At 40.5% G+C, this 24229-nt stretch overlaps 3 protein-coding genes across 3 annotated transcripts in view; 2 read left to right on the forward strand and 1 right to left on the reverse strand.

The window, feature by feature from the left end:
• The first annotated feature begins 1654 nt into the window (after nt 1-1654).
• Nucleotides 1655-12474, forward strand: LOC134790871 (la protein homolog). The gene is made up of 7 exons (XM_063761855.1): nt 1655-1969; nt 4890-5056; nt 5229-5334; nt 5826-5980; nt 6838-6984; nt 7584-7695; nt 11546-12474. The coding sequence occupies exons 1-7, from the start codon at nt 1831-1833 to the stop codon at nt 11878-11880; spliced, it is 1161 nt and encodes a 386-aa protein (XP_063617925.1). The 5' UTR covers nt 1655-1830; the 3' UTR covers nt 11881-12474.
• A 1575-nt stretch (nt 12475-14049) lies between these two features.
• LOC134790872 (uncharacterized) lies at nt 14050-20456 on the forward strand. Its single transcript, XM_063761856.1, has 5 exons — nt 14050-14376; nt 14848-14945; nt 18176-18305; nt 18584-18714; nt 20314-20456. Exons 1-5 carry the CDS (start codon nt 14116-14118, stop codon nt 20387-20389), a joined length of 696 nt encoding a protein of 231 aa, XP_063617926.1. The 5' UTR covers nt 14050-14115; the 3' UTR covers nt 20390-20456.
• The window catches only part of LOC134790873 (maestro heat-like repeat-containing protein family member 1), a 34080-nt gene continuing 30237 nt past the window's right edge, over nt 20387-24229 (reverse strand). The window contains exon 12 of the mRNA XM_063761858.1: nt 20387-22782. Coding sequence (XP_063617928.1) covers nt 22598-22782 — 185 coding nt within the window. The 3' untranslated portion in view covers nt 20387-22597. The remainder of the gene's footprint in view (nt 22783-24229) is intronic.

Raw genomic sequence — 24229 nt, forward strand, 5'->3', positions numbered from 1 at the left:
ATCCGGATTATGGAAAGCCCTAATGTGTGTATGGAAACCGTTGTAGTAAATCAGAAACAGCGATAATTTCAAGGTAAGATATATATTAATCTTTAAATAAAAATGAGCGTGCTAATTACCAAATTCAAATATAATAATTTAATCTTACTATCCCCGTAAGTCCCGCGGACGCGTCCGAAATTATAATCAAAATTCAACATAGATGTAAAACCCCACAGTGTTTAAGCTGGTAACCCTAGGAATTAGCGACGTTAGTAATTAGGAAGATAGATTATATTGTTTAATTTTTTGACTATTTTGTTTTAGAAAGTGAATCAGCAGATGGCTTGAGCGTGAGATAATAATATAATCCTGGGCCGTCATATGATTTCTTGGAAAAAGCTCAGAAGGGCACGTATCTGCCGCATATCCAAACTAGTTTCCCGGTGACCAAGAACGCTGCGCGGAGCTGTGAAGCAGAAAATGTCCGATAACCGGATAGATGTAATAACAACTTGTAACCATTTGCCATATCAGTGTATGTATTCATATGTATTATGAAAATATTTATATCTTAATAATACGTAACTTTTTGTTACCTTTTATATTTCACGAATTTCTGAATATAGTACCTAATCATTATCTTTTAACGTATTTTTTTACTTATTTGTGAAATGCTAATTTAAGAGCCCAACAACGTGCACACTAGCGCCACTGCTAAATAATCGTGATTATTTAAATTTAACGACATGTATTTAAAAAAGGGGCCGCTACGGACTGTATTGTGTATTTAGGTACCTTTTGAATACATCAAACTAGATTTTATGTTGCTGGATTCGTCGATCTATGAGCTCAAAACAAAAACGGCCGTTTTAACTTTGGACGGGTAGATTGACGAATCCAATAACATAAAAACTAGTTTATTGTATTCAGCAGTGGCGCTAGTGTGCACGTTGATGGGCTCTTAAAAACCTGACCCCAACAAAAAATAAAAAAATACAAAAAGAAATTCCCTCTCTGGGATTCGAACCCAGGACCATTAGCTTCCTGAACTGGATTACTGCCAATACCCGCTAGGCTAAACGGGTTGTCAATTCTAATTACAATGGTATCCCACCAGAGCGCTAGTAGTATAAACGAACTTTTGAAAGGGACATTTTTTTGTATGGAGTTATCGTTCTTCTCCTAGTGAGTATTATATTCTTTGGTCCAAGGCCTGTTCGATAATGTCTGATAATGTGTAGGTAGTCAGCAGTACCGTACGTCCGTTAAGGACGCAGTTATAAAAGAGAGCGAGAAAAAGATATGCTGAGCGGACTAATGTTACGGTCCGGTACGCCCGTCTGTTATGCTCTTTAAACTGATAAAGTTATTGTATTCTTTGCCATAAGCATACAATTTATGTGTATTCATATTATGATTATATCATGCAAAGAATGCGTGTTAATATAAAAGTTGAATTTTCACATTTCACACCAAGTTCACACTACATTTCTAAACGAAACCTATCTGCCAAGGAAAAAGAGAACCTACTAAAAATATTGTCATTTCGCTCACACTTGAAGAATACATATGATTTCATCTTTCTCACACTTTTGTAATGGTACTCTAATCCACTCTCGCCCTTCCCCTCTTCAATTTATCTTATCTTGTTCTTGCCGGTGCATGTGGGAAAGGAAGCTAAAACACGTGTTTTTATACTTTTCACCAAAAATATCAAATTATTCCGAGAAAACTCCTTGATTTTCACTGGTAGTTACTGTATTCGTTAATCTGTATTATATACTACGTGTGCTCGCTAATTGCGCCACATTGCAACATTGTGTTTGGATAAATTATATCAATCCTAAAATGACTGAAGAAAAAGTAGCTGATGTAGCCGCGGAGAGCAATGGAAAAGAGGAGAAAGAAGAAAATGGGGCGAAAACCGAGCCCATGGATGAAGCAGAACTGGAGAGCGCTATAATTCGGCAGATCGAATATTATTTCGGTGAGTCATATTTGCTTCAAATACACTCGTTGCAAACTATGATTTTGCAAAAGATCATAGGTTGCAAATTACAATGTAACCGCATAAATTTATCGTTTTGTCAAGGATCTTTTATTACGAACATGATTTAGTTATGCAGTTACAGTATACACGGTGGCTAAATAATAACTGCATTCCCGTTGCCAGGGACTAGGGAGGTTTTGGGATTATACTGAGCAACTTTTACTGACCAACCTCGAAATCGCGAAAAATAAAATTACCCTCCAATGGAAAATGGTCCAGCCAAAATGTATGAAACAGCAAATTTTTTTTTTCGCTGTATAATCCCAAAACCTCCCTGGCAACGGGAATGCAGTTATTGTTTAGCCACCCTGTATTCATATACTTAGATTACTGCGCGCTTAACATCGTTTTGGATTAGTAACGTTTGTGTAAGTCAGTACTGGAAGCAGCAATTGAGTGGAATATTTATTGTATAATTTATACACGGTAATCATGGTATATAGAAACGCTACAGTATAAACACCTACCAAATTGTTCACAGCTCTTAGAATACAACCGAAAACTATACATATAATGTTTTATCTTCACAACTGGACTTGATGCACTTAGTTATTAGGTTAATCTCTTGACAGATCACGCACCCTACAATTAAAATATAGCCATTAACACAATACAACACTAAGTGGCGGATTTGCCCTAAGGCCCAGTAGGTCAGGGCATAGAGCGGCAAGGGCCTAGAGGGACAGCAGGTGGCAGTCTGTATCACGGGTGCAGAGAAAGGGTTAATAATAATTAAAACCAATACCTACCCTGCACTTTGGAAAAAATCAAAAGTTCTGCCAATTCATAAAAGTGGCCCCAAGGATGATATCAAAAACTATAGGCCAATAGCTGTTCTGTCTATTTTTGCTAAAGTTTTTGAATCTGTTTTGTACAAAAAAATATATCAGCAAATGCGTGACTGGTTCACTGATGCCCAACATGGATTCTTACCCAACAGATCCACAACATCTAATCTGCTGAATCTCGTAACATTGATAGCTCACAATATAGAGGAAAGAAAGCAAACTGATGTGGTTTACCTGGACTTTCAAAAGGCATTTGACCGGATCAACTGTGATAACCTATTGCGAAAAATGGCGGAAGCAGGTTTCTCGAGAATGTTGTTAGAATTTTTTGCTGACTATTTTTCTGGCCGTACGCAATATGTAATTTACAATAAAGCCCATTCTACGGCGTATCCAGTAACGTCAGGTATAGGTCAGGGTAGCAGCCTTGGTCCCCTCTTATTTTTAATCATAATTAATGACCTGCCCGAAATTGTTAAGCATTCTACCGTACTGATGTTTGCGGATGATGTCAAACTGGCAAAGTCAATCCAGGATACGACCGATGCTAGTAAACTCCAGTCGGACATAGATGCCGTTCATCGGTGGGGTTTAAATAATAGTCTACACCTAAATACCGCTAAATGTGCAAGCATGTCATATTCGAAGACAACCATACCGGCCTCACGGTTATACACGCTGAATGGCGAGGTCCTCCAAAATGTACAAACTATGCGAGACCTCGGCACGTGCTTCGATACCCAACTAAAATTCGATCAAAACATAGTGCAAATCTGTAACAAAGCGCGTAAGTCTCTTGGGTTCGTCTTAAGGCAGTCCAAACTTTTTAATAGGCACCATGTCATTTCATTACTTTATAACGCCTATGTCCGTAGTGTGCTTGAGAGTAACTGCATCATATGGAATCCACATTATCAAAAACATGTTACCTTAATTGAAAGAGTTCAAAAATCATTTGTCCGTTACCTCTATTATAAAATTCATGGCTTCTACCCTTACATGTACCCAACACTGTTTGTACTAGGAATGGTATCATACCAAAGCCTTGAAATGCGTAGACGACTTGCTATGGTAAAATATTTCTTTAAACTGATACGAGGCACATTGTCTAACCCTTCCTTATTACAATTTGTATCGTTTAAAGTACCACTACACATTAGAGGTTCCCTCCGTCCACGCCAACGGCCGCTATTCCTGGTCCCGCACGCCACGACAAATCTGAGCAACTCTCCTCTGTATGTGGCCTTGAACCACATCAACAATATTCTGCTCTTTGACCCAACACTGGACTTGTTCTCGCAGTCAGAGTCGAGATTTCTGGCCACAGCCGCTCGCTATTTGGAGTCAATTAACACTCCTACCACAATACAGTATTAGATTACTTTTTACCTGTGCATGTCATGTTAGGTGTAATATGTGCTCAATATGTGTATCAAAATTAATGTAAGTATATTAAAATTTAAATTGACCTACCTATAAACTGAAATGTATACGTGTTTATCTTATAATTTAACAAAATGCTATTTATGTAATTAATCATTTTATATTTTTGTACTGTGACCTATAACTTTCATGTTTGGCAATTTGCTGTAAATGTAAGTTGGTTAAATAAAGAAATAAAGAAATAAAGAAAGGGGCGGCTAGTAGTTATCACAGAGCCTGGGGCCTAGAGCGGCCAACACTGCAAATCGGCCACTGATAATACTGGATGTTTACTGCCAAAATGGTATAAATACGGCCTACAAGGCAACTCTGGCCCATGAATATGCCAATTTTGGGCTGTGAAAGGAGACAAACTTCACACAATATGACCTGTTTTTTTAAAGAGATAGGTTCCATATTAATCTGGCCTGCAAAAAATAACCAAAAGCCAAACTGTGGCCCATGTTTCAAAATGTTTGGAAATCCCTGATTTATATGAATAGCTGGGTCCACAGCCACACAGCAAGCATATGTGCAAGGAAATTTCCCCACGCACAAAACGCGCGCGCCGCCTCGGCCGAGTCCTGTCTACACTGAGCCGGCTAATAGTAAGAATAGGGTTCAACTTAATGTGTCCCACTTTTCAGGTGATCTCAACCTTCCACGTGACAAGTTCCTCCGCGAGCAGGTGAAGCTGGACGATGGCTGGATACCGTTTGATATCCTCATCAAGTTCAACCGGCTCGCCAAGCTCACTACAGACCTGGAGCTCATCGCTAAGCTGTTGGGAAGGTCCAGAAGTGGTTTACTCGAGGTTAGTGTGCATTTTTTGTCTTATTAAAATAACCATGCTATTTTTTTCTCCATTCTATTGAGTGCATTTTTGACTGGGTCTAACCAATGCATTGCCTATTAGTATCATGGCAGAATAAATGTAGTAACTAATTTTCTGACTGGAATTCAATTGAACAATGTAAACCTTCCAGATTTCAGAAGACAACAAGAAGGTCCGCAGAAGCCCCGACATGCCTCTCCCCGAGATGAACGAAGAGCGCCGTAAGGAAGTCCAGGGCCGCACGGTCTACGCCAAAGGTAAGCTTTGCAATGGAAGATATAAGATTGAGAATGGAAAGAAGTCTGGAGTCTAGTGACGTAGTATTGTGTGTGTGGGGCAACCAGGCCCCAATTTTACTACCAGGGGCCCGTTTCTCAAAAGCTTGTAACTTGTGATACAAGTGGAAGTCCCTTTCTAACGCAAGCTGTCATAAAGTGACATTGCTTGTATTACAAGTTACAAGCTTTTGAGAAACGGGCCTCAGGGTGCTTAGAAAGGTGACAATCGCTTGCGCTACGATAGCGAAACGCTTCGGATCTCTCTTTCACTCTTCCATATTACAGTGACAGTTGCGTTTCGTTCGCTACGGAACGTAAACGATTAGCACGTTGGCTACGCACCATCCACAAAAATCAAATTTTGCAAAGCATTTAATAGATACCGGCCATGTTTTGTCTGCACATTAACTTAACATTAGGACATTATTATTGTGTGGATTAGCAAAGTAATGTTTTTGTTTTAATTAAAGGTTTCCCCAAGGATGCTTTGCTGGATGATGTCCTGAAGTACTTCAAACAGTTTGAGGAGGTGGAGAACGTCATCATGAGGAGATACCAGGACAACAAGACTAAGAAGCGGCTGTTCAAGGGATCAGTGTTTGCCACATTCAAGACTAAAGAACAGGTATGGTGACAATTTCCTTTTTAAAAATTAAACAGTTGTCTAATTTTACACTGCTAAACTCTTGCATGTAAATAGTTGCTCAATTTATCAAGTTCTCCAATCTTCAAAATTTTAAAAATTATTAATTTTATGAGAGCAATTTCACTTGATTGTCTCAAAAATCTTAAATTGAATAAAACCCTGACAACTTTTCATTTAATATTCATTGAGTATATGTCACCTGTTAGTGATGTCACAAACAGACACACAGATCACAAACAGACACACAGATACACATATTTTAACCAACATAAGCGCTATAGGCCCTATTGGTACTTAAGTCCTTTATGCCATTTTCCGAATTTTGAAAAATTACCAAAAACTGGGTCAAAAAAAAGGTCTATTTAATCACAGAATCTGGTCACAAAATTTCATCATATTAAAGCAGTTTGCCCAAGTGAAAATGAAGACGTTCGCTGACGTGACGCTTCGGTCAATATTCGGAAATAACGATGTATGATGTACTTGTGACATATTTGCAACTTATTTGCACTTTGTTTATTATTAAGTAGTTATAGGTTTTTGCATATGGTTAATGAGGGTTTCCGCGAACGAGATTTTCACTAGATGGCAGCACCGTGACGAGAGGTCTTTTTGACAGCTGCTGTCAAAATCTACCAATAAAAAAAACATGGATAAACATGATTGGTGGATTATGACAGCTAGACCTCTCGCCACGGTGCTGTCATCTAGTGAAATACTCCATCGCGGAAACCCTCATTAGTCTCATTACAGTGTAATTGTGTCTGTAAGTTTTTTCATGGGTGATCCTTACCTGTAAATAAACGTTTTATTTATTATAATAACCATGTCGACAGGCGCAAAAGTTCCTGGAACAGAGCGACGTGAAGTACGGCGAGAGCGAGCTGATCAGGAAGTGGCAGGAGGCCTACGTGGCTGAGAAGCAGGAGGAGTATGCCGCCAAGAAAGAGAAGAAGGAAAAGAAGCCCAAGAATGTGGAACAGGTAATATATTTTAACCCTCGCAACGCTCAAGATTCCATTTTTTCGAATCTTTTGAATCTTGGAATTTTTCGCTTGCTCGGGTATCATCGGGTATCAATATTGGCACGAGCGGTTAAACAACAACGTTGCCCCCTTGTAAAACAATAGTAGATTGTACAACAAGGGCATAAAGTGACCCATTTTTACCCGAGGCAATTTTTTGGTCAAAAATAGTAGACGAGGGTAAAAATGGACATTTATGCCCTTGTTGTACACTCTGCTTTTCACTTCGATTGCGAGGAAAATATACAAAAACACAAATATTTTAGGTTATTTTAACGTATTTATTCAAGACTAAAGAAAATAGTTCTTGGGCCGGTCGGAGGCGCGGGGCACGCCGGTCGGGGGCGCGCCGGCAGGGCTGGCAGTTTGTATGGCAGAATTTGGACTTTATTGCTAAGTCAATAAGGGCCGTATTAGATGATTTTACTTTATGCTCTAGAGCATAAAATGCGATTTTATGTCGTCTACGCACGACATAAAGGTGCACTTTTTGAGTATTTCTTTATGTTATTTCTACTTATGAACTCTCAGTATTAATTATTAATATGTGGTTGCAGGAGCCTCCTCAGGACGACTTGAAGTTGCCGGCCGGCACGGTGCTGCACATCGACCACGGGAACGACAAGCTGAAACGGGAGGACATCAAGGAAGGGTTCGCTAAGTTTGGTGGTAAGTGTCTAAGCACAAGTGTGTTTGCGCCTCACTCTCTCATTAAGCAAAATGTGAGACAAAATACACATTGGACAGGTGGAATACCAACCTAAGTTCAAACACTTCCGCAAGTGTCAAGTGTGTTTGAGTTTCGGTTTTTGTCTATTATCATTTATTTGTATCTCTTTGGATTTCACGGGCGTATAAATCCCGGTCTTTTGATAGGCTTGCGTGGAGATATAGATCCAACACGTAGAGGCCTGCTAGAACCCGTTTACAGGCGCAACAATATGCACCCATGAAGCGGTTGCAGCAGGCATTTATTATTATCAATGTTATGATCTTATGATGCATGCCTGTACCATATACCTGTAAGCAGAGACAAAAAAAAATCTTGTTATACATACTCGTAGTTGAAATTTTGTGAGGTTTTTTTATATGCGTGTTTGTTTATAAGGGGGTGTTACTACACCAAATGATCGACGTCGACATGGAACAGTCGACAACGATCGATTGGTGTGGTAACACCCTAAGCGTTTAAGAGCGCTCTTACAAGAAAAGTCGAAATAATGCAAAATTGATGATACTAGTCGACGAAATTCAGGACTTTGCGCTCATTATTAGAAACAATGAGTACTTGTTCCAGTAAAAGCGTCTTCTTATCTTTATAAATGTCGTTGTAAATATTAGAAAAAGGACTTATTAAATTAGTAATGATTTTTTTTCTGATGGTCGTTTCCGAAAAACCCCGTGAAGCACTGAATGGCGAGCTCTTATTTGGAAATGTTGAGAATTTTACTCTGCTAAACCTGGCTATTTTGTATTACTAATACCCTGTACTTTAGGCATATCAAACTATATTTTTCCTACATACCTTTGAGAAAGAGAAAATCAAAGTAAAACGAACTCGATTTTCTCTCCGAAACAAGTGTCAATTCCTACGAAAATCTACTTAATATCGAAGTCATTTTCATACTCAAGCAATCTGCAACGTTTGCTTATACTGTTGGTATACATTAGTGTTTATGAAATTCTACTATAATTTTTTGGCAATTTTTTGAAAACTACTCTATATTACCGATGACGCGCGCTGCGCCAGCTCAGTGCCGCGGCAGAGCTTGTAGAGGCAGGACGTGTGTCGGTCGGCTCCGCACATTTTCAACGGCGACGACGAGGTTTTTTATCATTGTGTGCGGCGGGCGCCGTGTAAAACGCTATACTGTGTGCGTGTAAACCGCAACGAGAGACTTTGATCCTAGCACCGTTTTTATAGTATTATAATTTATAATGGTACAGTTTAATAAACTACCGGACAGGATTAAAAATATTTGAAACGACCTGACATTCTATATGTATTTATTTGACTCAAGATAGTACTCAGGGTCTGATGATGGAGCCGGAAGGTGGGCACCGGTACCAATCAACCATGCCACTAAACCACTTTGTGTTTAGGCTCGTTTTATTCATCTCAACAAGATCTTTGACACAAGATAGTACTCAGGGTCTGATGATGGAGCCGGAAGGTGGTCACCGGTACCAATCAACCATGCAACTAAACCACTTCGTGTTTGGGCTCGTTTGATTCGGCTCAACAAGATCTTTGACTTAAGATAGTACTCAGGGTCTGATGATGGAGCCGGAAGGTGGTCACCAGTACCAATCAACAATGCAACTAAACCACTTCGTGTTTAGGCTCGTTTTATTCGTCTCAACAAGATCTTTGACTTAAGATAGTACTCAGGGTCTGATGATGGAGCCGGAAGGTGGTCACCGGTACCAATCAACCATGCAACTAAACCACTTCGTGTTTGGGCTCGTTTGATTCGTCTCAACAAGATCTTTGGCACAAGATAATACTCAGGGTCTGATGATGGAGCCGGAAGGTGGTCACCGGTACCAATCAACCATGCAACTAAACCACTTCGTGTTTAGGCTCGTTTGATTCGTCTCAACAAGATCTTTGACACAAGATAGTACTCAGGGTCTGATGATGGAGCCGGCAGGTGGTCACCGGTACCAATCAACCATGCCACTAAACCACTTCGTGTTTAGGCTCGTTTTATTCGTTTCTATAAGATCTTTGACACAAGATAGTACTCAGGGTCTGATGTTGGAGCCGGAAGGTGGTCACCGGTACCAATCAACCATGCAACTAAACCACTTCGTGTTTAGGCTCGTTTGATTCGTCTCAACAAGACCTTGGACACAAGATAGTACTCAGGATCTGATGATGGAGCTGGAAGGTGGCCACGGGTACCAGTCTACCATGTAACTGAACCACTTCGTGTTTGGGCTCGTTTGATTTGTCGCAACAAGATCTTTGACACAAGTTAGTACTCAGGGTCTGATGATGGAGCTGGACTGTGGCCACGGGTACCAGTCTACCATGTAACTGAACCACTTCGTGTTTGGGCTCATTTGATTCGTCGCAATAAGATGTTTGACACAAGATACTACTCAGGGTCTGATGATGGAGCTGATGATGATAGACAGGTACCCGTCGCCACCTTCGCGCTCCATCATCAGACCCTGAGTACTACCTTGTGTCAAAGATCTTGTTGAGATGAATAAAACGTGCCTAAACACGAAATGGTTTAGTTGCATGGTTGATTGGTACCGGTGACCACCTTCCGGCTCCAACATCAGACCCTGAGTACTATCTTGTGTCAAAGATCTTGTTGAAACGAATAAAACGAGCCTAAACACGAAGTGGTTTAGTTGCATGGTTGATTGGTACCGGTGACCACCTTCCAGCTCCATCATCAGACTCTGAGTATCACCTAGTGTCAAAGATCTTGTTGAGACGAATCAAACGATCCTAAACACGATGTGGTTTAGTTGCATGGTTGATTGGTAATGGTACCTTCCAGCTCCATCATCAGACCCTGAGTACTGTCTTGTGTCAAAGATCTTGTTGAGACGAATCAAACGAGCCCAAACACGAAGTTGTTTAGTTACATGATAGACTGGTACCCGTGGCCACCTTCCAGCTCCATCATCAGACCCTGTGTATCTTCAGTGTCAAAGATCTTGTTGAGACGAATCAAACGAGCCTAATCATGTTACTACATGGTTGATTGGTATCCGTGACCACCTTAATCATCATCAGATCCTCAGTACCAGTTCGTTTTTAAACCCTCGTTGATACAAACTTTACAACCTATAGGTACCAAATGCAATGACGAAACATGTAAATGAGCGAGTAGGTACCTATAATTTCTTTCGAGTAATATACCTTCATAAGTACAAGTATGGGGCTATTCATAAATTACGTCGTTTCAAATGGGAGGAGTGGGGGGGGGGGGGGGGTCTGGACATCGGATGATGGTAACATGACGTAGGAGGAAACAGATTCATCCGAAGCTTGATTTTTGGATGATTTGAGGGGTGGGGGGGGGGTCAAAAATCGTCAAAAATAGATGACGTAATTTATGAACAGCCCCTATGTACATTTGCACTGCATTTAGTATTTTCGTACTTACCAAATAACAGTTTTAGAACTTTAAAAGTTAAGTACAGTTAGTGTTGTTATGGTTGATTTCAATATGCTTCGCGAAGGATCAAGAATGTTTAATCCATCATTGTAGTGCGAGTGTGGTAGAAGGGATCGGCGTACTGAGCTCGCACGGCCTGCCGCAGCGCGTAAAATACCTAAACTCGCTCAACGCCGAAATGTAATAGCGCTCTTAAGCAAAAAAAAACGTCGTCTAGTTTCATTTTTATTCAATCTTTTCGAAGATATTACTGGATATATAAATGGGAGATGCAGAATAACTAGCAGTAAAATAAGAAAGACATTACATATACCTTGAAAATCACCCTCATTTTTTCTAATATATTGTTATTAACACCAAAACATCTGTTTCAGAATACGAAATAGCGTACGTAGACTCAAATCTCGGCGACACGCAGGGCTGGGTGCGATTCGCCAAAGAGAACGCCGCCAAAGAGATCTTCGAGAAAATCCCCGACGGAAAAATCACAGTCGCAGACACAGAAATAACAGTCAAACTCCTCGGCGAAGAGGAGGAGGCCGCTTACCTGACGAAAACCATTGAACATATGAGGAAGAGGAGGTTCAACTATAAGAATAACAAGCACCATAATAAGGGAAGGAATTTCAAGGGGAAACAGGGAGGGAGGAAACGCAGACAAGATCAACATGGTGACGCGCCAGCGGCCAAAGTTAAAGCTGACACCTAAATTACATAGTACATTTTCCATGTTGAAAGATAGGTAAGGTATAGCCGGTCAAACAACTTTGTCAGTAGAAAAAGGCGCGAAATTCAAATTTTCTAAGGGACGATTACCCATCGTCTTCCGGTTCGAGCACCATCTTGATGGTCACGCGTCGTGATCAATTGCTTTGTTTTTTGCTCATTAATATTGTTTAAAGTGTAATATCGATAGCCTATTATACAGTAAACTAATGTGGTAGTGTGCAGTGAATGGAGAATTAATCTTTAAGCACGTTTAACCATCATTTTGGAGTCAACGGCCGGTTGTCCACGTGTTTCTTGTAAAGTCCGCTATCGCTTTACAAGAGCTAAATCACCGTACACTGTCTTGTACTAACCGTACAATTTCAATCGTATTACCCTGCTACTACGACCTTGATACTGGCGAAATAGCCCCACTGGGTTGAAGCCATAATTTTAAAAGAATGAATGAATGAATGAACGATTACCCATCGCGCTTACATTTTTTCTACTGACGGAAATAGCTTGAGCAGAGTATATAAGTAAGGTCGGTAAGACTGTGTTCGTAACATGCCGATTTCTTGTGTTTATGCTCGACACTCACACGTTTACAGTTTGGCAAAAAAGAGTAGAAATTAAAAAGTGGCAACACTGTAGTGCCGTCCCGTTTTCTTATATAAATTAGTTTGAAAGGGACGACATGTTGCCACTTTTTAATTTCTACTCTTTTTGCCAGACTGTACAACTGTATGTATGTGTGCAAAATTGACTTGTCATGAAGTCACAGTTTTGCCTTAAGCTATTCACACACCTTACTTAATTCTGCAACTAACGACAGGGACGCAGCTATAAAAACACGGTAGAGATATCTGCATCTCACTTGTACGTATTGCTGCGTCTCTGTCGTCTGTTACGGAATGAAGTAAGGTGTGTAAAGCATACCTCTGTCTATCTTTCAACTCTCTTTTCCAAGCGAATTTTCTTATATACATTTTTTAATGTTCATAAAGTAATGTCGGATCTCAAATGTTATTATAAGTATTTTGAGATCAATAAGAGAAGCAATGTAACCGTTACATGCCAACGTTTTTGTTATCTCTAAGCTAAGATGTTAAGATGACCTTTAAATGAAACTGAGTTTCTTTTATGTTTTAAATAAAATAACGTAATAACTGTTTTATATTTTTATTTTTTGTACTCCGGAATACCAAAGCACACCCAAACGGCATCTACCCTCCTAAAACCTTAGAGGATATAACCAACGGAGACGCCATGTCTAAAATTTTCGGTACAAAATAGTCTGCCGTTTTTTGCGGAGGAGGGGCACATCAAATGTATAGGTACGGCATGTCAGATAAACGTCAGTCCATACATATGGTTGACATGTGGTTGACCATTGGCCGCCTATTTTCGACAGAGGGGAACGCCTGTTAATGGCGGCTCCATTGTTAATTACTCCGAGCCTAAAACCTATCATACAAATAAATTGCTAAGCCTGACCAGTAATACATGATCATTGTCACGAGGGCGCTGTTATTCTCAAGTATAGGGTACTTGAGAATAACAGCGCCCTCTTGACAATGATCATGTATTACTGGTCAGGCTTAGCAATTTATTTGTATGATATGATAGTTCAGTGTAGTATGAAAAAAATAATTCCAGTGAAATTCCGCAATCTGCGCGTGATTTATCTTGGTCAGGCTTTAGTTGAAGGTTAACCTTTTCGACGCCGTGTCAAACACAAGCTGTCACGCGGACGCCACGTCACCGAAGTGTCAAAACTGAAATTAAACTTTATGCATATGCACGTAGGTCTATGTTGCTCTGTGGTCTGTGACCGATTAATCAGTCTTTGGCGTTGAACCTGCGGTGCGGATTATCGGTCATTGGCGTCCAAAAGGTCAAATGACCGTGAGCCTTCGAGACTACAGACATTGCACCAGTAATTATAGTCTGTCAAACAACTTTGTCAGTAGAAAAAGCGCAAAATTCAAATTTTGTATGGGACGATTACCCTTCGCGCCTACATTTTATAAATTTGCCGCTTTTTCTACTGACGGAAATGGCTTGACAGACTATATATTCTTTGCAGATTCTTTGATCTATAGTGATTATTGCTTACCTATTTGGTTTGAACATGGTATGTACCTACTGTTTCCTTTATGCCACATTGACATTGTCATTTATCAAGCATCACTATCACGCGATCCTATACAAATATTTCGAATTATTTACAAAAATGCCGGACGAAATACAAACACGACGCTACGAGTCCATGCTATTCAACTACGGGACAGTACAGCGAACGGATTACAGGGAGAATGAAATCAAACCTCCCGTGCCAACAGTTTATAAAGAAAAGGTGCCGAAGCCTAGACCGGAGTTTAAAGGGATCAAAGATTTGCAAACTATGTCTGAGAGGCTTCCCATACCGTTCGATCTATTTATTAAACCTAAAGAGATCTTGAGGAGTGATCCTAGAATCGTGCAAAAGACTTTCGTAAGTACATTTGGATCACAGTAATATAATATACAGAGAATATAATATACTTAACTGTACAAGGAAGTATAGGAAGTATACCTACCTATATAGGTAAAAGCCTAATAGAGGTAGGTAGGTAATAGACTAGTAGCTAGTATATAGTTAAGGCTATATATATATATATTGATGCCTCAAATCATATATGTGTTTTACTAGTTCCCCTACCGTAGCAGATATTAAAGGTAGGTACCTAATGTAATAGGCGCCATGGACGGCGCTGACACTTAGGTACCTACTTATACCTACCTAACTTTTTGCATATACTTAGGCAAAAGCCTAATAGAGGTAGGTAGGTAGGTAATAGGCTAGTATATAGGTAGGTACCTAATTAATTGAAAATAAATAAATGATGAAAGTTTATAATAGTTTTGTTTGTTGTTTATTATAGAAATAAGGCAAAACAGTTATCAAAGTATTCACAATTTGCAGTTAAAACCTGAAGACCTAGAGCGTGAGGAGGCGCAGAGGACTCGCCCACGTCTGGTTATGACGCCCGCCGTCAGTATGGACGATATCGACAACAAGCAGTAATCTATCTATCTTTAACTGTATTCTAGAGTCATATTAGTACAGATGTAGTGAACTACTGAACTACCCTTTGCCATCGTATTTTCTCGGAGACTGACTGAAATAGCCATAGTTCGTGCGTTTCTGTGAAAATACGACGGCAAGGGATTATTCACTACATCTGTAATAACTAAACAGAATTTGTCAATTGCCTACAATTTAACCTCGAAATGTTTAAATACTACAGGTCTCTCGTAAAGGAGTTAATTAACAAATCTTATAAAAAATATCTTCATGATATTGAATGTAATATAAGTAAAAACCCTCAAGAATTTTGGAAATATGTAAAAAGTAAACAACAGAATAGAAACATAATATCTGAATACATATATAAAGGTAAAACAGTCGTTGATCAAGAAGCAGTCGATGCTTTTGCGTCCTTCTTCAGCTCCGTATTCCAGCCTGAAGCTCCGCAACTAGATCCCAAAAAAGCGGAACTGGAGGCTGGTAACAACAATGAATCTATGATTGCTATCCCAACTATCAGTATTTCAGAAATCAGAGCCGCTATTCGGAAACTCAAACCTAAGTCGTCAGCTGGGCCTGATGGTATACCCCCGTTTCTAGTCAAGGACTGTGTATGCTTGTTAGAACACTCGTTACTTCACATATACAACCTATCACTCAAGCTGGGCGTATATCCATCCCAATGGAAGGTCTCAAGAGTGACCCCAATTCCTAAGATAAGTAAGTCCTCCGATATCACAAACTTCAGGCCCATTGCTGTATTGTCCGTGTTTGGAAAAGTGTTTGAGACCATTCTAAACCACTGCTTACTTAATCAGATAAATCGTAAATTAGTAGATTGTCAACATGGATTCCGCGCTTCACGATCCACTACTACCAACCACATTTGCTTCTTTGATAGCGTTTTGCGCCAAATGGATACTGCACGACAAGTTGATGTTGTTTATTTCGACTTCAAGAAAGCTTTCGACTTAGTTGACAACGATACTCTCCTATGCAAACTGTCAGCCTTAGGTTTCACCCCTCAACTTCTTGTTTTCTTCTCTGACTACCTCAGGAATCGCACACAATATGTCCAATTAAATTCTTACCAATCTGAAAGGTATTACACTCGTTCCGGGGTTAGTCAAGGTAGCACTCTGGGGCCTACTCTTTTCTTAATCATGGTCAATGATCTGCCAAGTAATATATCAGGCGTGGAATCACTATTTTATGCGGATGATCTTAAAATAATTCAACCGGTCGTAAATCCATCCGACTGTACGGTACTCCAACAAACAATCAACATGGTTGACAGCTGGAGTAAAACAAACCGCTTGTACCTAAATGAATCTAAGTGCAAAGTAATAAGTTTTAGCCGGTCTGTAGATTATATCCTCCAGACATATACTCTTACTAACATTCCCCTTGACCGAGTAACAGAAATAAAGGATCTAGGGTTAACACTCGACACTAAGCTAAACATGCACTCACACATTATAAATATTTGCAAAAGTGCCTACAAAATTTTAGGGTTCATTATTAGAACGACTTCTGAATTTCGTGACCCTAAAATCGCAATAATTATTTATAATGCCTATGTTCGCAGCAAGCTTGAGTACAATTCTATCGCATGGGACCCTCGGGAAGCAAAATATACCATAATGGTCGAGCGCGTCCAACGTAAATTTGCTAGACATCTTTACAAAAGGTATTACGGATACTACCCATACTTATTTCCGTCATCCTTTGTATTGGGAATGGTAGGGTTAGAGTCTCTCGAGCTAAGGCGTAAGCAAACGCTTGCCTTACACTATTGTCTGCTTTTAAGAAATCGTATTGACAACCCATCCGTTCTGGAGCGTATGCGTATTTTTACCCCAGACAACTACATAGCTGCAGTAGGGCGTAGCGCACGTAGAGCCAGAAACCTTTTTGCATATCCAAATGTTCGCACCTATCACGGTTCAAACGCACCCACGTACCGAGCAATAGAATTACTAAATAACTTCATAGCTACAGTCCAAAACGCAGACATATTCGCAGACAAGTGGCCGTCCCTACAACGTAGTATCAGGATTTTTTTAAACTCTACCTATGTTATTTAATATCAGATTCTTTTTTTTATCTCTATGTAACTTAGTAATACATAATATGTATGTTCAATTATAAAGATAAGTGTGTAATACAATAAGTGTACCTACTAATTTTATGATACTGACTGATACTGACAACATATATGTACCTAATTAACAGTATAAGTGCCTTGGCTGGAGCTGTAAACTTATACATAGTGTTTGAATAAAGAATAAAGAATAAAGAATAAAGAATTCAGATTGTTGTTAGAAATAGAGGCATGTGAGTGAGTACGCACGCAGCCTTTCGTGCAAGGTTCGTATACAGCGCGCCATGTATTACACAAACTGGCATGCGTACTTGCGGCGCATTCGCAAGTCTGGAGACGCCTTTATAAAATGGGACTCGGAGGTTGTCGCCATTTTGACCCGATCGAATCGATCATTCGTTTAAAAGTTCGTCCGGACCAGTCCAGCTTGACCCTTCAACCGCGTCCTTGGAGGATGCGGTAGGTCGAGGCCAAATATGCCAATCGTTTGCGCCGTAGCGAACGAAAAGCCTGCTCGACACTCGTGCGAGTCGTGCGCAAAGCCGCGAACGCGAATGTGAAGTCGAGTTCGCAGATCTACGAAATCGACTCCACACTCGCGTTCGCGGCTTCGCGCACGAGTGTGGAGGGTCCTAAACGGTAATCTCTCACTATCATTCTGATCATCACTCTTCCATATTATGATATTAGTGCGGGTGCGGCAGAGACATTTTAGCATATCGTTCGTTACGTGTCCGATTGGCACTTTGGCTAGGCACCCAGGCATGAATCTAGGATATACCTGGATCTGGCATGAGTGGTGGGGGTAACTGACAGAACGGGATAGTCTTATGTATCTTTCAGTAGGAGTAGCAGCGAAAGAGCTATTATTGTTTGTCCTTATTGTCACAGTCTCACATTTTATTTGTTCCCCACCTTTTTTTAAGTATGGATAATGGTGGGCAATAAATGAATTCGACCAATCACAGTGTCGCATTTGCGTATGTTTTGTCCCTCACGGAGGCACGCGTATACCACTTCTATACGATCCTACCTTCTATGCACCCAGGCCGATTGCAATCAACGAGTGTTGCTAAAAATAATCTCATTCATGGTATAATAATATAATCTCATTTACAGAGTCCGCGATTTGCTGGTAAACGACATTTATAAGAGCACGGTGCGAATCGCGACGGAGGAGGGCGTAGCCCTGGCCAAGTACAAGACCGTTCGGGCTCCTTTACCAGGCCTGCCAGCACCAGCTAATCCGGTACGTACTCGTACCTGTAAATAAATAAATAAGCCTTCGACTTTCTCGCTTCCTTTCAGTGGCGGATTTGCCTTAAGGCTAAGTAGGCCCAGGCCTAGGGCGGCAGCTGGTCTATATGATGGTTGCTGAAAAAGGGGCGGTCTCTCGCTACTTTCCTGCGGGTCCAGGGATCTTTCTCTTTTACTCCAATGAAGGCTTAATTAGAGTGACAGAGAAAGATACACGCAGTTTGCGAACTTCGATTTTCGCAGTTATAGCCCAGTTTTACCTATTTACAGATAACCATACCAAAGCTGCACGTGCAATACGTGTCTCCCGAGTGGCGCATGGACTCGGTCTCGTGGGACAGCCGTCAGCTGCGCGCCTACTGCGACCCAACTGAGACGTTCTGGCTCGGAAGGACTCCCAAGTAAGCTGGGGGCCTAACGCGAATCACGTTCGACGTGTTGCCTATGTCACACTTATGTACGAATTAACAAGTGCGACAGAGAGGCAACACGTCGAACGTGGTTCGCGGTAGGCCCTCTGTTTACATTGATTAAGGATCTCCCCACACCTATCGACGCGGAATCAGCAATAGTCGATAGAAAGAAGCTTTATGTCTGCGCAATAAAAGCGAAAACGACGTCGCTCGGCTCGGCCGACGCTGCCTCACGATGCGACATTTTTTTCGCTCTTATTGCGTAGCCATAAAGCTTTTTTCTAAAATGACTTTCTTCTACTGCGACCCCACTGCGAAGTTCTAGCTCGAAAGAACTCCTAAGTAAGCTGTTAACATTGACTAAGCAAACGTTGCAGACGAGGTAGATAATAGAGACTGTTAGTTGCATACAAAGACACGTAATAACACCAGTTGTTGTAGATGGCGCTACCGCGCATCTCTTTAACCAAATAATTGAAGAAATATGTTTTGCCTATTATAACGTGATAATCTTCCAGAACACGTTACATATTTACGTGACGCGATAGCTACTTCATGTAAAAATGACCTGTCATTAGAGCATCATACGACGCGAGAGGAGATCTTTAGGTAAATAATTTGTACATTTTCGGGCAGTTATAACATTTATTGATTAACCAACGAAATACAAAACCACCTGGATCCGTTACTGAACGACCTGACTTTAACCCACATTATTTGAATCATGTAATGTTTTCATCTACCGGTACCCTCAAGTGGCTTAAGACGCCATTTAAGGGTAGATTTTGTTTACTCTTTTTAGGGTTCCGTACCCAAAGGGTAAAACGGGACCCTATTACTAAGACTTCGCTGTCCGTCCGTCCGTCCGTCCGTCCGTCTGTCACCAGGCTGTATCTCACGAACCGTACGTGATAGCTAGACAGTTGAAATTTTCACAGATGATGTATTTCTGTTGCCGCTATAACAACAAATACTAAAAACAGAATAAAATAAAGGTTTAAGTGGGGCTCCCATACAACAAACGTGATTTTTGACCCAAGTTAAGCAACGTCGGGCGGGGTCAGTACTTGGATGGGTGACCGTCTTTTTTTGGCCGTTTTTGCATTATGGTACGGAATCCTTCGTGCGCGAGTCCGACTCGCACTTGCCCGGTTTTTGACCGAAGTTAAGCAACGTCGGGCGGGGTCAGTACTTCGATGGGTGACCGTTTTTTTTTTTGCCGTGTCTTGCATTATGGTACGGAACCCTTCGTGCGCGAGTCCGACTCGCACTTGCTCGGTTTATTTAAATATGTACCTAAAGATACAGACTATATTTGTGAATATTTTTAGCTATAGGTCGGTCTTCACATGGGATGCCAATCCGCACGCCACTCCGGTATGCGCGCGGGACATCGCTATGTACCTGCATAGCGTTGTCTCGCTCACACACCAGACTGGCGTGCAGATCCGCATTACGGCCCGGCCAGGACATTGACCGACTTGCGACGGCGGCAGCGATAACCATAGGTTGGAGCGAAGCGTAATGTCGCGGCCAAGCCGATAGTGAGCTAAGACGTAAATAACTACTTTTTTTAAATTCCTGTAGATGCCGCGTATGTGACGACACAGCGGCGCGAACAGCACAGCAGAAAATGAAGGAACAAATGAAAACGCGGGCGTGAACAGCAAGCTTTATTGTCAAACTTAATACCACAATACATTTTGTTAGTGATAGCTGGTGATAGTAATGTGTTAGATGAATCGCCTTAAAATATTGGCCACATATCAATTTTATATTGATGAAAAGATAACTCTATAATATTTTTACAGTACATATGGTCCTATTTTCCCGCACTAGTGCGTAAAATAGCACTTTTCGTGCGATGTCAGAAGTTTAAAGGGCCATATGTACTGTAAAACGTTGTAGGATACACGTGCGAATAGGTAATTCGCAACTCGTGTCGAATTTCCTCTTTTCCGCACTTGTATCGTAAATAACTATTTTAATACAAATTTGAAAAGCATATTTTATAATATAGGTATTTAGGTATACATTAAATAACCATATAATTGAAAAGAATGTTATCCTACTTTAGCATATAAATTTTCAACATTAATTCTTGTTATAGAAAGCAATGTGTTTATAAATAATTGTTGACGTCTCTTTCTTTTACACGACAATCGAAAGAGACGCCTTTAACTTTTCTTTAGCAAAACTAATACATTGTACTCTTATTTATAATTGTATCGCTTTGGAATTTACATTTGGCATATATGGATATTGTAAATTGTTTTTAAAGGTTTGTTTATTTTTTGAATAATATAAATTGACAAAGATATCAGTTTTATTTGCACACCTAAAACAACCGCCTATACCGCACTACCCCTAACCTATTAGAAAAATGGTATGCTTTATGTTTATTTTTATTTAGGTACACCCGCCATCCTGACTCTCACTAGAATAAGGCTAAGAGCCATTTGCACCATTCACTAACCCGGGGTTAACGGGTTAAATCTGGAGTTACCATGGTTACCAGTACAATTTGACACTGGGTTAACGGTTTAACCGGTTAACCCCGGGTTAGTGGAATGGTGCAAATGGCACTAAGATAAGTAAATAATAAAGACTGAAGTCTCTTATTAAAGTTACGTTTTTCATCATTATTTATTATAAATGGCGTCACATGACAGTAGACTTTGTGCTTTATTTACTTAACTCGTTCACAGTCTCCATACAAAGTCACGTGAGTCACGTCCAAGTGGGCTTTCACTTTGAATTGTGAACCCATAGCACGTGTTCCTTAAAAAAAAGCTTCATGGCCCCACATTGGGGGCACCCGGACAGGGAACGTGTTAAGGTACTTAGACCTCAAGATATTTTAGCGACTGGTGGCGCTATCTAAATTCTAAAACATAAAAAAGAACGCAAGTTTGCTTCGAGGTATTCAATCTTTATTTTCAACTCGTCTCTGGTAAAGGTTAGTTCACAAATCCCGAGATCCCGTAATACCAACATTTAACTATATCACATTCAAATAGCGTTGACTACATTAACCGTTATCTCTATAAGCATAATGCATATGCATAATTCATAATAAGGTAACATAAAAGATTTTTTTAAGTAATCTTTTTATTTATTTTAACAATTTCAGTCTCTTAAATTTAATTAATATTTAATTAATATTTACGTAATAATGCACACATTTTCTAATAAAAAAATCAATAATCTTACAGCTCTAATAATCAATTCACAGAAATAATTACAATTTCAACTTCAACATTTAGATATTTAAAAAAGACAAAACACTTAAAACGCGTAAATTCGTATATTATAATTGTGTTCAGTCCGTACAAAACAAAATACGCAATAACTATAAAAAAAAATATTTTTCAACATGACTGACTGTATAAATCCATATCCATATAATTCCATAAAAACTGGTAAAATTATAATATGACTGATTTTTGCCCTAAAATAACTTAAAACCCTTATTTCATACTGCTTTCCTACTTAAATTGTTTCATATAGCAAAGATATTTGACCCCCCTTGAATTGAAGATTTTTTTAGAGGTCCATACTATGGTGTTTGACCAGTAGAGCATTTTGTTTTTGTTTATTTTATCACACACTAGCGACCTGCCTCGGCTTCGCACGGGTTTACAAATTATACACCTAAACCTTCCTCAAGAATCACTCTATTGATAGGTGAAAACCGCATGAAAATCCGTACAGTAGTTTTTGGGTTTTATCGCGATCATACAAACAGACAGACGCGGCGGGGGACTTTGTTTTACAAGGTGTAGTGAAAGTGATACAACAGTAAACAGCAATACAGTATTCAAAATCGTTTGTTAAACTGAACACCCTTGTAACAATATATCGTCGCGGGTCAATCGCTCGCCTCGACCAGGCATATATTAGCCAGGGCCATGGCCGAGTTCTGCCGGACTATGGGGTTGGCGTCCTTGATGAGGGTCAGCAGGCGGGTCTTGGCGGTGGCCGTCACATCCGGGTCGAGGTCGACGTCGTCCGGGTGCTTCTCCGATATGCGGTGGAGCTCTGCGTAGAGGAGGCCTGGAAATGATGCAAAAATCATGATAAGAACAAAAACTGGTAATATTCATAAATGTTAACATTCGCCGTTCTAGCCAGCACAATGTTCATAGTTGACTCTACTCTGGATACACTTGGCCACACCGCTTGGCACCACATCTTCCAAGCCAAGCTATTCTAACATTTATTTTTACCTATCAATAAAGGTGGGTATCCTCCCTGGCACGATGTAAATAGTTGACGCTGCTCTGTATACACTTGGCCACACTGCTTGGCATCTCATCCACTAACTGACGCAGCAACGCTGAGAGAAACTCGTCGAGGTACCTACGCCCTTCGTCTATAATGATATTCTACCAAAAATATTTATCCTTACCTATCAATTAAGGTGGATGGGGCTTCATATCCTCCCTTGCACAATGTAAATAGTTGACACTGCTCTGGATACACTTGGCCACACTGCTTGGCACCTCATCTCCCAAGCCAAGCTATTCTAACTTATATTCTTACCTATCAATAAAGGCGGATGGGGCTTCATATCCTCCCTTGCACAATGTAAATAGTTGACACTGCTCTGGATACACTTGGCCACACTGCTTGGCACCTCATCTCCCAAGCCAAGCTATTCTAACTTATATTCTTACCTATCAATAAAGGCGGATGGGGCTTCATATCCTCCCTAGCACAATGTAAATAGTTGACACTGCTCTGGATACACTTGGCCACACTGCTTGGCACCTCATCTCCCAAGCCAAGCTATTCTAACATATATTCTTACCTATCAATAAAGGCGGATGGGGCTTCATATCCTCCCTTGCACAATGTAAATAGTTGACACTGCTCTGGATACACTTGGCCACACTGCTTGGCACCTCATCTCCCAAGCCAAGCTATTCTAACTTATATTCTTACCTATCAATAAAGGCGGATGGGGCTTCATATCCTCCCTAGCACAATGTAAATAGTTGACACTGCTCTGGATACACTTGGCCACACTGCTTGGCACCTCATCTCCCAAGCCAAGCTATTCTAACTTATATTCTTACCTATCAATAAAGGCGGATGGGGCTTCATATCCTCCCTCGCACAATGTAAATAGTTGACACTGCTCTGGATACACTTGGCCACACTGCTTGGCACCTCATCTCCCAAGCCAAGCTATTCTAACATATATTCTTACATATCAATAAAGGCGGATGGGGCTTCATATCCTCCCTTGCACAATGTAAATAGTTGACACTGCTCTGGATACACTTGGCCACACTGCTTGGCACCTCATCTCCCAAGCCAAGCTATTCTAACATATATTCTTACCTATCAATAAAGGCGGATGGGGCTTCATATCCTCCCTTGCACAATGTAAATAGTTGACACTGCTCTGGATACACTTGGCCACACTGCTTGGCACCTCATCTCCCAAGCCAAGCTATTCTAACTTATATTCTTACCTATCAATAAAGGCGGATGG

Source organism: Cydia splendana, chromosome 5 (genome assembly GCF_910591565.1).
Source record: "Cydia splendana chromosome 5, ilCydSple1.2, whole genome shotgun sequence".
Classification (NCBI taxonomy): Eukaryota; Metazoa; Arthropoda; class Insecta; order Lepidoptera; family Tortricidae; genus Cydia; species Cydia splendana.

Coding starts and splice junctions, on each gene's coding strand:
- LOC134790872 (XM_063761856.1), top strand. CDS start 14,116: ATGCCGGACGAAATACAAACACGACGCTACGAGTCCATGCTATTCAAC. Junction 14,377..14,847: donor GAATCGTGCAAAAGACTTTC/GTAAGTACATTT, acceptor CACAATTTGCAG/TTAAAACCTGAAGACCTAGA. Junction 14,946..18,175: donor GACGATATCGACAACAAGCA/GTAATCTATCTA, acceptor TCTCATTTACAG/AGTCCGCGATTTGCTGGTAA.
- LOC134790871 (XM_063761855.1), top strand. CDS start 1,831: ATGACTGAAGAAAAAGTAGCTGATGTAGCCGCGGAGAGCAATGGAAAA. Junction 5,335..5,825: donor CCGCACGGTCTACGCCAAAG/GTAAGCTTTGCA, acceptor TTTTAATTAAAG/GTTTCCCCAAGGATGCTTTG. Junction 7,696..11,545: donor AGGGTTCGCTAAGTTTGGTG/GTAAGTGTCTAA, acceptor CATCTGTTTCAG/AATACGAAATAGCGTACGTA.